We start from the raw sequence: 14,930 nt of genomic DNA, 5'->3' as shown, positions 1-14,930 counted from the left end.
AGCCCGGGATTGGCCGGCGACGCGCGGGCAACAGCCAGAAGCAATCGCCGGCCGCGCTGCCGAGCGGCGCGCGCGCGAGGTTTGAACGGGCGGCCATGGAGACGCGGCGGCGGCGGGCGGCGGCGGCCAAGGGCGGCCCGGGCCCCGAGAGCCGCCCGGTCGCCCAGGTGCGGAAGGCGGTGGATGTCTGCATGCTGCTCCGGTCAGTGCTGGGGCGGGGGGGCGGCGGCCGCGGGCAGGCCGGGGTGGCATGAGGGGCGTTGTCGCCGTGACCGAGCGCTGTCGCTTTGCTTGTGCCCAGGCTGAGGGACCGGATGAGGCAGCAGCTCCAGGACTGCAGCGCCGCGATTCAGACCGGTAGGCCGCTCCCTGCTCTGACTCCCTCCTCCTAGTGCCATGTTGCGGTAGCAAAGGCTGGGAAGTGTTTTTCTCGGCCGAGCACCTCGCTGCGCTTTCCAGACGTGCCTCGAGACGCCTTTGAACGCTGACGGAACCGCCACGCGGCCGGTGCCGCCGCCCTCCCCCGGCCTGGGGTCCCGTTCGGACCCCGCCGCCCTCCCCCCGGCCTGGGGTCCCGTTCAGACCCCGCCGCCCTCCCCCGGCCTGCGGTCCCGTTCGGACCCCGCCGCCCTCCCCCGGCCTGCGGTCCCGTTCGGACCCCGCCGCCCTCCCCCGGCCTGGGGTCCGGGTCTGACCCCGCCGCCCTCCCCCGGCCTGCGGTCCCGTTCGGACCCCGCCGCCCTCCCCCGGCCTGCGGTCCCGTTCGGACCCCGCCGCCCTCCCCCGGCCTGGGGTCCCGTTCGGACCCCGCCGCCCTCCCCCGGCCTGGGGTCCCGTTCGGACCCCGCCGCCCTCCCCCGGCCTGCGGTCCCGTTCAGACCCCGCCGCCCTCCCCCGGCCTGCGGTTCGGATCGGACCCTGCCTCCCTTACTTCACCCGCCTGGATCTGGGTCAGACCCCTGCCCGGGGTCCGGGTCAGACCTGTCTGACGCGCGATGGTGGTTTTCAGGGGCCTGACTACGGGAGATGAAGTCTCACCAGATGCCTGCCAAAGCGTTTGGCAGCAATACTGACTTAAGGGGTTTCTTCTTGTTCCCGTTGTGTCTCCGTTACCTGTGTCCTCTTGCACCAAACCAGCCAGCAGAATGTACAGAGCAATGGTGCGAGCCAGCTCTGGCATGTTGAAAAACCGCTAAACTGAAATATTTTAATGTCTAATTATTTCTCCAATACAACTGATTGATAGTGTAGTCTCACTAACAGTGGAAGAGATAAGGTGTGGCTGTAGGAATACAAAGACCTTGTTAGTATAGCCATTAAACTGCTTATCCTTTGTACTCTGTAGATTGTATTTAAAAGTCTCTTGTGCCTTTTTTTTTTAGTGACATTCTTTCTTTGCAGATCAAACATCTTGCCTTGATCATGTCATTGATGAACAGTTTTCCAAGGGGTATGTCATTATATAACTTCAAACTTTTGATGTATTTTTAAACAAAGAGGTGAAGGGTTAAGAACTGAGCTTGAACGTTCTCTTCTAGTCACTCCTTAGTAAATCTCTGGATTGACTATTAGTACTTTGTAGGAGTCTGGTGAAAATAAAGAAAATCAAGAGAAAATATAGGGAAGAAATATTTTACTCATTCTAATGTAGCTCAGTATCTGATGTGGCTTCAAAATTTGCAGTCCTTGTGACGGCTAGAATTCACTAATATAGTTCCACGTGTTAAAATATTCCTGGCCTTAATTTGTGGTTTACAGGAAAAATTATTACTGTAGACACATAAAGAGCAAGTTAAAAACACAACATTGTTTTTACATTTTTTTGTTACCTTCACATTGTTTGGGGTTGTGTGTGTTTTTGTTTTTTCCTTCAGTGCCACAGATGATTTGGAAAGAGTTATGGAGGAATTAAAGCTTACTTTCCAGAACAAGACATTAGCCTTGCAAAGGTAGAATTTTCTTCTTGTTTATTTGGAGGTTTACTGTTTGTTTCTGTGGACACATACCTGCACATATACATAATGATGATTAAGACAGGATTTCACAGTGATATTTTGTGTGTTACAAACATAAGACATTTGAACTAGTAGCAATGCAGATGGAGATACCATAGGGAACAACAACAACAAAAATTAGAAGTTAAAATGTGTAAACACAAGGGTTCCTGCAAAATTGTGAAAATATGACTATTTACATCCGTAAATGTATTTCTTGGCAGTGTTTTACAAATGTGTGTGAAAAGGTAGAGTTGATAGATGTTATACATCTCCTGTGTTACATGACTCTTCAGTTGAAGTCCCATCTTTGCCCAGCTTGCCTTCTGCACCCTGTGGGATTAATGGTGTCTGAGTGTGTGTGTGGCAAGAGAGAAAGGAGTTGTCACTCTCACAAATAATCATCAATAATGCCTTTCTTGTCCTGAGGGTTAAGCCCCATTATTTACGAAATGTGATATTTAAAAGGTACTGAGTATTTTATGTATATAATTTCTCTGCGAAAGTGGACTTAAATGGAACCTTGGAAATATCTCTTTTCTTACTTTTCTAAATCTACTTCTCTCAGTTTCTTATCAGTTCTCATCAATTAAGTTTCTTCCCCACACTATGCAGGATGCAGCTTGGGTTTCAGCTGAAAAACAAAGTGAAGCAACATGATAACGAGTCACGGTAAGGTATTCTTGGGGAAAGGACGGCTTGAAAGGAATGTGACACGTTTCTACATTACATTATTGTACCTTTTTTAAAAGCAACTTTTCTAGTTTTGACTGAATGATATACAGTCTACCTTCTGGCTAGAATCAGCATGCTCAGACCTCTTATGCTCAGAGTGCATTTTACGCTTGGGCTCTGAATTAACCAGCCTTCGATTCCAGAGATCATAATTTTTGATTCACTAGTGAGAACTGTTCGTAGTTAAGAGTTTTTTGTCTTTAATAATGCACGAGTAACCCTGAACTTAAAATAGCTGAGCATGTAATTGGACTTGTAACAGAGCCTTGCTTCTGCTGCCTTCATTAATTAATCATGTAGAAGTTTAAAGTCTTTGAAAAAGAACTGAAAATTTCAGACATATTTAAAATTAGCTTTAATTTCCTGCCCAATATTAATTGGTGCACACTTACGAAGTGTAATATGAGAAATTTAATTTCTGTCAGAAACACAGCTAAAAACATTGCATCTTCATGATGTCCCTGCCACACGCTGGAATTCAGGAGCTTCAATTCTTAGCCATTCTCAGGTAGCTATGCTTCCCCGATGCCTTCCAAGCTCTGTGATCTTAAATGTTAGACACACTTAACTGAAACATTAGAGAAACCGAGAGGGGAATAAGGATAATATTTGGCCCCTACAACAATACTTAATATAACTGTAATAAAGAAAGGGTGCAGTTTGTACAAATAAATTTTTTTAAAAGTATGTTTTATTTTGGTGTTAGGGGAAATGGAGATTTTTTTGTTTAATCCCTATAACTTGATTAAAACATTTATGCTGTTGACTCATAGTAACGTGTGTTTCCTTCCTTAGACTGATCATAGGAAGTATGAAACACATAACAATGCTCAGCAGGACAGTAATTGAATATCAGCAGGTAAGTGTCAGTTTTAGTTTCTCTTGCAGTTGCGCGGGTCTGCCAACCTCAGCAGGGCCAGGAGCACAACTTGAAAGTGGCAGGGTTGCATGAGTCATTTGAAGCTAAATACATGGCCCAAAGGGTGCAGTTTCTGCTGATGTTAAAGCTACTGAAATGATTACTTAAAGCCAGCATGTAAAAAAGTTAGCTGTCCTTAACTGCTTTGTGGATTGAATTAGCATCTTTCCATATTTTTTTGAGCCAAGAGTCTAGGAAATACTTTTTTTCTTTCAGCAAGCACGTGAGAAGGAACGTAAGTTGATTGACATTAAAAGGAAAAGACTCTGTAAGTGTGTTAGCTTTATTGACTTTTTTTTACATTTGAATGTACGGTTCGCATTTTAAAGTTCTTCTTGTGGCAATATTAATTTACATCTGAAGTAACTGAGAAACTCAACATAGTTATAAAACTTCTGAAAAGAGTAGGAAGTACTCTAGAAATAAGATGGTGCGTTGTCTACTTGAGCATGAGACCGATGTGTTAGAATGAGAGATGCAAGGAGACACTCAAAAAGAACGTGGTAGCATTCTATTATTTAGTGTAAACTCCCCAGAAAACTACACATTATTTAGTAATTTAAATCAGTCCTACAACACCTAAAGTTTTGGGGTTTTTTTGGTCAGACTGCACCTTTATGAAACATTTGCAGAATACGGGATGGGATTTGCTTACAAAAAACTCTCTTATTGGCATGTATGTTGGTATTCAGTAGGCTTATTAGAGTGGGTCAAATTTAGATGTGAAGTCATTTTCATAGGAAAAATGAACATCCCTAATATCTTTGGAAATATATAAAGGAATGCTGCATGAACTGTCCCTAACTGGTTTTATTCACTCTAGTTTTCAACCTGGTTTCCTATAAAAAACCAGTACTGTTCACTGCTGTCATCCATAAGTTCCTTGTACAACTTTGGAATTTGGTTTTGATCAAATTTGAAAAAGGGGCAAGGGTCTTAAACACCCTTGACCTTAAAAGCTATGACAACCAAAGATGGGGTGTAGGACAGATGTTCAAATTGCAGTCCATAACTGATGGAAATGCAGACCCATACAAAGTACTTTCTGGTTTGCTAGCAGCCAGGGAACCAATTGATGTACTTGGATACCAGGTCACCACAGCATGTTTTGCCTCTTGTGTGAAAGGAATATCTTGAAAAGTGTTGGAGGGAAGGGATGGAATGTGAAGTTAGGGTTATTGCAGTGGAAGTGGAAGATGTCTTTGAGGAAAAAAGCATATATTTAGTTCTACTGCTCATCTAACTACTTCATAACACTTTTCCTAATAATGGAACAGCACTGAAAAAAAGCGGAGAACAGAAAATACTGCAAATTCATACCATGTTAAAAAAAATAAAGGAGAAACAAGGACATGTGAAAGTGAGCAAAATGCTGGAGACAATGCATCATAACATACAGAAAGAAAGACAGAGGATTACAGTACTTCAAAATGTCTTCCAGGTAATGTGTTGTAGCTGAATTTCAGGAGCAAGTTTGCAGTTTTGCATTATAGTGAAGATAACGTAGTGTATGGTAAATGTGACTTCAAACATAATTGTGTTTTCTAAAACCCTAAAGTAAGAATGGTAATGGAAAAACTGCTGTGTGAAAAGAAAACTTTATTGCTTTAAAGGCTGAAAGCATGAAATTGTCACAAATTTCTTTGGAATAATTGTTTACAAAGTTTAGAGACAGTCTATCAATCTGTCTTTATTCCTTTGTTACCTTAAAGGTAGAAAAGTAGCAGTGGCTGTATGTCCTTACACTGAGAGTCACCTCTACACCCCCCCAAAATGGTTCCCCCATCTCATGGTTAGGAAAAATAAGTAGATTTTAATCCCATGATACCAGTGAGCCAGATGGCTGTTCCTCAGTCTGCCCCTTGACCACATGTGCTTCTCTGCTGGTGTTGCCCACTGCAACCTTGTGCAAGCCTTGGCCTGCGGACACAGCCACTCTCCAAATACTTTCAGCGGTGTAGCCTTCACCCTTTTGGTTACCCACATATCAGATGCTGCTGACTGGTCCGTATTGGTGCAGTGGGCTGGAGTGTGCAGTCACACAGAGTGAGGAAGAAAACCTCGCAATTTGCGATGGGCTGGAGGGGCCTCCTGCAGCATCTTGTGCTCAGAGAGGCCCAGCATGCCCAGCCTGGTGCTGGTGCTCTGCCTCTGGCTGTGCGGCTTGTCCTGCCTTCCGTCGCCTTGCCCCACACAGCCCTGACTTCAGTACTCAGATGGGAAGCATGGTGAACAGACCCAGCTGCAGTGCACTTGAGTGTATCTGCAGACGGGTTATGAAATCCCAGTTAAGATGCACAAAGTTTGTTTCAAAAATGTAGACTAAGGAAAAATACAATATATTGGAGGGCTTCAGGTAGAAGACAAGATATAACCATGCTGTGAATTTGGATGATCAGAGGAATTTAGAGGACAGGAAGAGAGCCACATGTTTTTGTATTGCATGCTATGTTAACTACTAGTATGCATTTATAACAAGGCTATATCTCAAATTGAGAACAAGAGATTAAACATTTTAGTGGGTTTTAGATTAGATTCCTAGAATTGTCTCCTGATTTTGCATTCCTGAAATCTTATCTTCTTCGGTTAATATTAATAATTCCCATTTTCAATCCAGAATGGCAGGGTGAGAATGTTAACTGTGTTATCTTGTGTCTAAGGCAAACTTTATTTCATGTGTTTAAAAACCAACCAACAGAAAAAACCCCAACAACAACACAGAGAAGAAAACCACATCCTCTAAATTCTTATGTTTCAAATAGACACGGTGTGCAAGCACCTTTAGGATATTCAAAGCACTGCTTTTTTTTTTTCTTTATATATTGACAGTAGGATCTGAAACAATACTTGCCTTTCTCTCCCCCCTCCCCCATCCTTCCTACTTCAAACCCTGCTGTGAATTTCAAGAGCTTCCAAATTAAAAGTTAAAAACCAGACAGCTTTTGAGATATTTTACCAGGAATAATCCTCTTCAAAGGCTTTTTGTAACCAACAATCTATCTTTCTTTCTTATAGAATATCCTAATTGGAAGCAGAGTTAACTGGGCAAAAGATCCATCTTTGAAGGCCATTGTTCTACAGCTTGAAAAAAATGTCTGTTCTATGTGAGGAAGGAGAAATTGCGTTTAATTTTATACAGTGTATGTAATCAATGTTGTTCCCTCTAGAGACTCAGAACGTGTCCACGCAACTCGTTGAAGTGAAATTTAATTCGTGGTACACAACAAATGTTTGAACAGGTAGCATAGCTGATGAAGTTAGCTGAAGAGTACTTCATAGCTGTCCTGAAAGAATAATAATTGATATCTTTTCCACAAGAAAGAAGAGTAATCTCTATCGTTAAAGCTTTTATGTAACAGTGGGCTTACACAAGGCTCTGCTATTTCTGTCCTCTTCCCCTGGGCACCAGTGGAGCTCAGACAGGATGCGTGACACTGCTCTGCCCATGGGGAAAGCTCAACCTGTTTGGTTTTTATTCTTTTTAAAGCCTTATGTATAATCTTAGACCAAAAAGCTTTTAATTGTAACAGCCACTTGTGATTGTGCTGTAGAGGGCTTAGTTAAGCAGAGGATCCAGCAGTAGATGCAACCCGTGGATCCCACCCCTGTAGCAAAACCCAAGGGAAAGCTCGGGTACGATGGAAGCGGTGGCTCCATGCTCTCACCTATGCAGATAAGCAGTACTTTTAAATATATTTTTTAACTGACACTTGCATTTCTGCTTTGTGTTTGAAGAAAATTTACCAAGCTGTTAAAATTGTTAAAATATTGTCACTTTAAAGGGCGTGTTTTACTGCAATAGAAATAAAACGTTTCCTGACTTTTCCCAGGCCCTGCTGTGTTGTTCTTTTGGCAGGAGGGGGCGGGGCCGGGAGGGGGGAGGGGGCGGGGCCGGGAGGGGGGAGGGGGCGGGGCCGGGAGGGGGGAGGGGGCGGGGCCGGGAGGGGGGAGGGGGCGGGGCCGGGAGGGGGGAGGGGGCGGGGCCGGGAGGGGGGAGGGGGCGGGGCCGGGAGGGGGGAGGGGGCGGGGCCGGGAGGGGGGAGGGGGCGGGGCCGGGAGGGGGGAGGGGGCGGGGCCGGGAGGGGGGAGGGGGCGGGGCCGGGGGCACCATGGGCAGCAAGATGGCGGCAGCCGCCAGGGTCGTGCAGGTAACGGCGGGCGGCCCGGGGCGGCGGGAGGGCGCGGCCGGGGCTGGGAGCCCGGCTCGGGCGGAGGGCCTTGCCCGGCGGGCGGCCGCCGGAGCCCGGCGTGGCTGGGCCCTGAGGGGCCGCCGGAGAGGCCGGTGTCCTTGGCGCGGGGGAGGGCCCGGCCGGTGTCGCCGGTCATTTGATGCCGGTGCCCGGTGCTTGTGCTACCGATGGTGCTGCAGGGCAGCAGAGGGGAGGGCGCTGGCCGGCAGCTCCTTTCCAAGACATCCCTCTTCAAGGTGAAAGTGAGGCGGGGAGTCTTCTTCGAAAGGCTCCTTTCAAAAATAAGCTCTGTGCCTTCGACTACTAAGCTTTACAATTCATAGTTGTTTGTGGTTGTTTCATGCACTGTATGTTCCATTTTGTTACTGTGAAGTTAATATGTGCCTAGAAATGCATTTTACTCTCCGTTTCTCTGCTACCTTGCCCTGTTCTAGGCAGTCAAGCCGCATACTCCGTTAATTAAGTTCCCGGACAGAAAAAGTAGTCCCAGACCGAAAAGTAAGTTATGTAATCTCTAGATACAAGTTGCACCAACTTTCTTTGCTTTAACTATTTTATATAAGAACTAGCACACAATTTTCCTGCTTCAACTATATGTCTCAACTGATTTTGAGCAGACTTTCTGCAGCATGGTTGCGTAGTTTGAAGGCAACTCTGCCTTTTCAAGCTCTGTACAACTGTGGGATCACAAGTAATACACAGATGTCTTTATTTCTTGGTCAAGGGAGATCCCCAAAGATTTCCAGTGTTGTTTTTCTACTTACGTAAAAAGCCTCATTTCTCCCAATACTAATATTTGCCTGAAATGAGTCTGTCTAAGCCAATTTGAAGTAGTTTTAGGTACTCAGTGATACTTGCAGAAATGATGTTGCATTTCCCTCATCTTTTCTTGTCTTATTTGAAGTGTGTGATGTCTGCCATATTTAAAGCCTTGATTATAGCTGGGAGAGCCGTTCCACTGTATATTTTAAGAAGTCTTTCCTTGTGCTACTAAGTAACACTGAGAAAAACTAATTTCATTGAAATGTTTGACATTAATTTTTTATGCCTATAGCTGTGTTGATACAGGATTCCAAATACCATTCCATTTAGACATCAGAGTTATATGAGTGATGTGTTGTTTTAATATTCCTTTTGAGTCAACAAAGCCTTTGATACTAAAGTAGGAGATGTCTTAGGAAGCTCTGTTATGTTATTCTGACCTTTTTAGAAATGATACCGTACCATGTTATTTGCCACAGCATTATCATATTTGTGATTTAGCTTTAAGTTTACTTTATCCATTAACATTACAGAGTATCTACAGTGCATGTAAGTGCCACATCCGACTTCTCTGCAGACTCCTCAGGAACTACTTCTTGCTATGACTTTCTATCAGAATTCTGTATGTTGTACACAGTTCAGCCAAATGCACCACCTCTTATGCCAGTGAACTATTTTTTCAAAGGCTTAAAATTTTGTTACCTCTTGTCATCTCTGCATCAGAAGATTTTTTGTGACTGTATCTTTTAAGTATGTTAGACTTTTCTAGCTTAACCAGGTTCTGTCGTCTCATTAGTAAATTGCAATCTGCCTCATCATGCTTGAATGCTGTAGCACTAACCGCATTTCACTGTAGCAGACTGTTGCTTCTGTGTAGCTAAACACAACTCTGCAGATCTAAGACTAAACTTTAGGGACATGAGTGCTTGAAAGGCCAGCCAAATTCTTTTACCATATTACTACTGCAACATGATGGTCTCAAACAGGGAAGGGAAAAATGTAGTAGAGACTGTATCTGAGCTAAAGCAACGTCAGTATTAAGTCTGGTACATTTGAGTCTTGACTTCTGATGTTTTTAATTGGCTAATACATCTCTTCCAAGTACACTTCAGACTTTGAAATATACAATAGAGGAAAGTCCTTGGCAAAACCCTACAAATTTTTGTGGTGTGTGAAACAAGCTTGTAGAAACCGTTTCTTGTTTTTTCATATATAAGGTGTGTTATTTTTCAAAACAAAAATACTTTGTAATCATTACCTGCCAAAACTATTTCACAGAGTCACAGAATGGTTGGGGTTTGAAGGAACCTCTGGAGATCATCCAGTCCAACCCACCTGCTAAAGCAGGTTCATCTAGAGCAGATTGCACAGGAATGTGTCCAGGTGGGTCTTGAATGTCTCCAGAGAAGGAGACTCCACAGCCTCTCTGGACAGCCTGTTCCAGGGCTCTGGCACCCTCCAAGAAGTTTTTCCTCATATTCAATGGAACCTCCTGTGCTTCAGTCTGTGCCCGTTGCTCCTCATCCCATCACTGGGTACCACTGAAAGGAGTCTGGTCCCATCCTCTTGACACCCACCCTTGAGATATTTATAAACATTGATGAGATCCCCGCTCCGCCTTCTTTTCTCCAGCTGAACAGATTCAGCTCTCTCAGTCTCTCCTCATAAGAAAGGTGCTCTAGGCCCCCATCATCTCTGTAGCCCACCGCTGGACTCCTTGTAGTAACTCCTTGTCCTTCTCAAACTGGGGAGCCCAGAACTGGACACATTACTCCAGATGTGGCCTCACCAGGGCAGAGTAGAGGGCGAGCAGAACCTCCCTCGACCTGCTGGTCACACTCTTCCTAATGCACCCCAGGTACCATTGGCCTTTTTGGCCACAAGGGCGCATCGTTGGCTCATGGTCAACCTGTTGTTGACCAGAACTCCTAAGTCCTTCTCTGCAGAGCTGCTTTGCAGCAGGTCCACCCCTAACCTGTACTGGTGCCTGGGGTTATTCCTCCTCAGGTGCAGGACCCTACACTTGCCCTTGTTGAATTTCATCAGGTTCTTCTTTGCCCAGTCATCCAGCCTGCCCAGGTCTCTCCGAACAGCAGCACAGCCTTCACCTGTGTATTGTCAGAAAGTTGACAAACAACTATTTCTTCTGGTTTTATCTTCTGTTCCCTTTGTTTCCTGCTCTTAAATTTTAAAATTTCAGCTCAGTGGCATGCCCCCTGTTCGCAACATGCTCCTTCTGATGGGGTCTCTTCCTCCTTGCTCTGGTTCGGACTCTCCATCGTTCCTGAACCACCTGATCAACTTGGGACTTTTGGATACAGTCTTCTGACTGAGAACCTCTGCATATGCCTCTCAGTGGTGCCTTCTTTTTTGCCAACGGTGGTTTGATCACATTGCTGCAGGTGTTTGATGTCCCAATCCTGCCATTGACTCAGACTCACTATGGCTAAAACTGGCTCCTCTCCTTTGTCCTCGCTGATCTTATTGGATGTAAGAGGGAGGTAAGCGGGCAAAGCTCCTCACATGCTTTGACTCATCCAGTCTCGATGCTGGTTATTTTATAATCATATAGTCCCTCCATCCCAGCTGTTTAGATGCTGCATTTGTAGTGCCTGTTTTTCAGGAGCACTGAGAAGGGTTTCCTGTGGAAGCATTCTGCTTTGTCAGGTGTTGTAAACTTATACAGAGAGATCAGAGTGCTTGTGAAGTAAACACATTGCTGTGAGACTCCATCCTGCCTGGCGGGGTAATTGCATATTTCCATTGTAAAATCAGCCATGGTGGGACACACCTGAGGTTCAGAATTCTGACTTGGGCAGCACTGCCCCTTTGTTGTCTGTCCTGCTGTGCTCAAGGCACCTTCTCTAGCGTAAACCACTTAAGCCTGGCTCCTGGCACTCACCTGTGAAGTACTTCACGCACACCTTGGTCTCTGCATTTCATTAACATTGGTCGCTGATGCCCAACATTTGGTGGTCATTCTTGCACATCGTTAACAAAATTTTATATTATGCCATTTTGTAATATTAAAAATTTTGCAACACTGCGTTGCACATTGTGGTATGTCATAGTTGTGAGCTTTATCTTTCTGTAAGCATCTTAACTCCTTTTCACCTGTCTGTCTTTACAGTCGCAGTAAACAAAAAGCATAGTCTCAGTGGATCTTAGTTATTTATCTTACTTATCTTTCTAAATAATTGCCTCCATACACAGGTGTATGATACTTTATGCTTTTTCTGTAAGTACGGCTTCCCAGTGAAAAAGCCTTTGTTAGGATACATGCTGTTTATCTTGTTTATACATCAGTGTTTCTGCCAGTCAGACATGCTTTCTTTTACTGTCAGAATTTTTACACTGTGCTCTTGACATATTTGACAACAATAAGAACAGGCTGTGAGAAGTAGAGTGTCTTTAATTCTTTTAAGTATTTTTTATAATTAAGGAAATTGTCAATAACTGGCAACTTTTATTGGCTGCTTATTAATTAATTTTACAGTCTTGTTATGTTTCTTTAAATGTTTTTTGCAATCTGGGTTTCAGTACAGGAATCTCTACAAGTAAGTGAGCCATCTCTCCATGCTTCAGCAGCACAGGAGTCTGTAGGAGGCAGATCACTGGCCTTTCAAAATATTTCGCCTGTTAATAGAGTACAAGGTACACCAGACACTTTTGAATTAACAAGAACCTTACCTCAGAAATACAGAAGGAAACTTATGTCAGATGAAGAGATTGAACTTATTCAAGTAAGTTTCATTTATTGGTGTGTATTGCCTGTATTTACCAACCATTTAGCTTATTTCTACAACTTCTTCAAAGTTTCAAATCTGGTATTACAATATAATTCTTGGTAAGGGTGCACTCCCAGCTTTCATAGCTTTGATGCACAATACCCAAGCTACAAATTCTTGATACAGAAGATACCCAACTCTCACTAATTAGTAGCTTGCAGTATCAATGAGTGGAGAGATACGGACTTAAAACAGACATGCACGTAGCTAGCGATAGTCATAGCCTACACTCATCACAACCACTACCTGTTTTGTAACAGCTGTTTAATGTGTAATTTGAATGTGCTGGACAGGAGCACAGGAGGCTGCTCTTAGACCAGTGAAGGCTATTACCAGGTGACTGAAGTCCAAAATATTTCTCCAACTGTTTTTTCTAAGTTATTTATTAGTAAGGTAACTCTTGTATTTGTAGCAGTGGAAATGTTTTATTAAACTTGATAGAAATATTTGCTGCAATATTTGCAAATGTGGCGTTGTACATGAAAGGCAAGAAAAACCTGCTTTTGAACTGTAACAGTTCTTAGTTGTAAACACTGAGGCTTAAAAAAAGAGCATGCGCAAAATTTGAAGAAGTTGTGAGATAGGCAAGAGTTTGAAATGAGAAGATGCTGGCATAGCTTTGTTAAATGATAAGGACACTTACAGTGTAATCATGTTAGTAGAGGAAATCAATTTTCCTGCTGGTATGTAGGTAGGGTATTATAATAGAAATAAAATGAGTTATTTCCCATAGTAATACACTTCTTGACCTCTAGCGTAAATTTTCAAACAGTGGGGTAAGTTGTAAAATAATTTGGTTGGGAAAATAATGAATGGAATACATTTCTGATTTCTCATAAGGATTGTAATGGCTCATCTTGGGTTTGTTTTTAACTTTGCACTTTGGAGTTTGGGCCATGAAAATAATTCTAGAACTTGTGTTTACCACTGCTGTGTTTTGTCAGACTTTCTAAAGTGAGTAAGAGTCAGGTTTCTTCGGAGTGGGAGAGCTTGAAGCGGCTGTAATTGTAGATTGCATGTGTTGATCTTTTTGCATTCTCTCCTGAAAAAAAAGAGCTGTTACTTGTAGAGGCTGATATTTGACACTCTGTGCTTGTTTTTATATAGATTAAAAAGCAATGTATAAACCAGAAATTAAAACTAGAACTCTGTCTGTTGGCCTATAACAACGCAAAAGAATATTGGATCTCCATTTCCTGTTCTTTTAGTGGAATATCTTTAATTGTCTGCTTTTCTTTTACAGCGTGGAGGTCCAGAATAAGTATGGAAGATAGTTCATTGGCCACTGTTGAAGAATGAAGTATTGCATTCACAATAAAGACATTTCCTTAATATTAAAAATGATTGTATACTAATAGCTTTACTAAAAACCCATATGAAGGGTGAGAAGGTTGACACAACACACTATATCACACTATATTGTGATTGAGGAGGATTTTCTGTTGATGGCCGACAAGCAATTGAATATATTTGATGTCCGCACCATTAAAATATTTTTCCAATTAGCCATTTGCAAACTTGACAATATAACTGAGTCATTTTATTTTTCTGCTTAAAAAGATTCAGGTGTCTCACCAGGCATGATTTTTTGGGCATTCTCAGAGGTCATTGAGGCTTTGTGGCTGTTCTTAGCAGTCACACAGCTTCAGCTGGGCTGTTGCGCAGCAGCTGGAGCAAAATAAAACCAGCTTCTTCTGGGATAGTTTAAATAATTAACTGTTTCAGCACGCAGCCCTTTGGGCCCAGTTACAGTGAGGAGTCCGCAATACGCCTGATCTGAAGGCTTAATTTGTAATAAAATGGTAGCACGTAGGTATGTGACGTGTCACAGATGAGTGATTTGGGCCCCTGCTTGCTGCAGTGTTTATGTCACTTAACAAAAAGTGCAATTTAACAGAGTTAAGTCCATGATGATCTGTAGCTGCCTTTGTTTTCATTAAGTAAAGTTTGGCGAATATGAGCAGAACTTTACAAGATGCATCTTAAGATGTCAGCAAATTCAGCCGAGTAGTGCAAGGCAGACAGTATATTAAAATTCACACGACTCTATAATTCTAAGTGATTCATTCTATTCAACACATATTTAGTTAAATAATTTCATAGAATCACAGAATGTCAGGGACCTCAAAAGATCATCCAGTCCAATCCCCCCGCCGGAGCAGGAACACCCAGATGAGGTTACACAGGAATGTGTCCAGGCGGGTTTGAATGTCTCCAGAGAAGGAGACTCCACAACCTCCCTGGGCAGCCTGTTCCAGTGTCCGTCACCCTCACTGAGAAGAAGCTTCTTCTCAAATTAAAGTGGAACCTCCTGTGTTCCAGTTTGTACCCATTGCCTCTTGTCTTATCATTGGTTGTCACCAAGAAGAGCCTGGCTCCATCCTTCTGACACCCACCCTTTATATATTTATAAACATTGATGAGGTCACCCCTCAGTCTCCTCTTCTCCAAGCTAAAGAGACCCAGCTCCCTCAGCCTTTCCTCATAAGGGAGATGCTCCACTCCCTTAATCATCTTTGTGGCCCTGCGCTGGACTCTCTCC

General features: G+C 43.5%; 2 protein-coding genes across 2 annotated transcripts; both read left to right on the top strand.

The window, feature by feature from the left end:
- The first annotated feature begins 92 nt into the window (after window positions 1-92).
- CENPH (centromere protein H) lies at window positions 93-7,424 on the top strand. The gene is made up of 9 exons (XM_065657407.1): window positions 93-202; window positions 302-357; window positions 1,402-1,450; window positions 1,875-1,949; window positions 2,610-2,666; window positions 3,525-3,588; window positions 3,865-3,916; window positions 4,926-5,089; window positions 6,664-7,424. The coding sequence occupies exons 1-9, from the start codon at window positions 96-98 to the stop codon at window positions 6,754-6,756; spliced, it is 717 nt and encodes a 238-aa protein (XP_065513479.1). The 5' UTR covers window positions 93-95; the 3' UTR covers window positions 6,757-7,424.
- Window positions 7,425-7,736: 312 nt separating this feature from the next.
- KGD4 (alpha-ketoglutarate dehydrogenase subunit 4) lies at window positions 7,737-13,732 on the top strand. Its single transcript, XM_065657738.1, has 4 exons — window positions 7,737-7,796; window positions 8,273-8,336; window positions 12,141-12,343; window positions 13,632-13,732. Exons 1-4 carry the CDS (start codon window positions 7,758-7,760, stop codon window positions 13,647-13,649), a joined length of 324 nt encoding a protein of 107 aa, XP_065513810.1. The 5' UTR covers window positions 7,737-7,757; the 3' UTR covers window positions 13,650-13,732.
- Window positions 13,733-14,930: the final 1,198 nt, after the last annotated feature.

The sequence above is a fragment of the Caloenas nicobarica genome, chromosome Z (assembly GCF_036013445.1).
Source record: "Caloenas nicobarica isolate bCalNic1 chromosome Z, bCalNic1.hap1, whole genome shotgun sequence".
Classification (NCBI taxonomy): domain Eukaryota; kingdom Metazoa; phylum Chordata; class Aves; order Columbiformes; family Columbidae; genus Caloenas; species Caloenas nicobarica.
This window is presented reverse-complemented; position numbering and strand designations above follow the sequence as displayed.

Coding starts and splice junctions, on each gene's coding strand:
- CENPH (XM_065657407.1), top strand. CDS start 96: ATGGAGACGCGGCGGCGGCGGGCGGCGGCGGCCAAGGGCGGCCCGGGC. Junction 1,950..2,609: donor AAGACATTAGCCTTGCAAAG/GTAGAATTTTCT, acceptor CACACTATGCAG/GATGCAGCTTGGGTTTCAGC. Junction 3,589..3,864: donor CAGTAATTGAATATCAGCAG/GTAAGTGTCAGT, acceptor TTTTTCTTTCAG/CAAGCACGTGAGAAGGAACG.
- KGD4 (XM_065657738.1), top strand. CDS start 7,758: ATGGGCAGCAAGATGGCGGCAGCCGCCAGGGTCGTGCAG. Junction 7,797..8,272: donor CAGCCGCCAGGGTCGTGCAG/GTAACGGCGGGC, acceptor GCCCTGTTCTAG/GCAGTCAAGCCGCATACTCC. Junction 8,337..12,140: donor AAGTAGTCCCAGACCGAAAA/GTAAGTTATGTA, acceptor TCTGGGTTTCAG/TACAGGAATCTCTACAAGTA.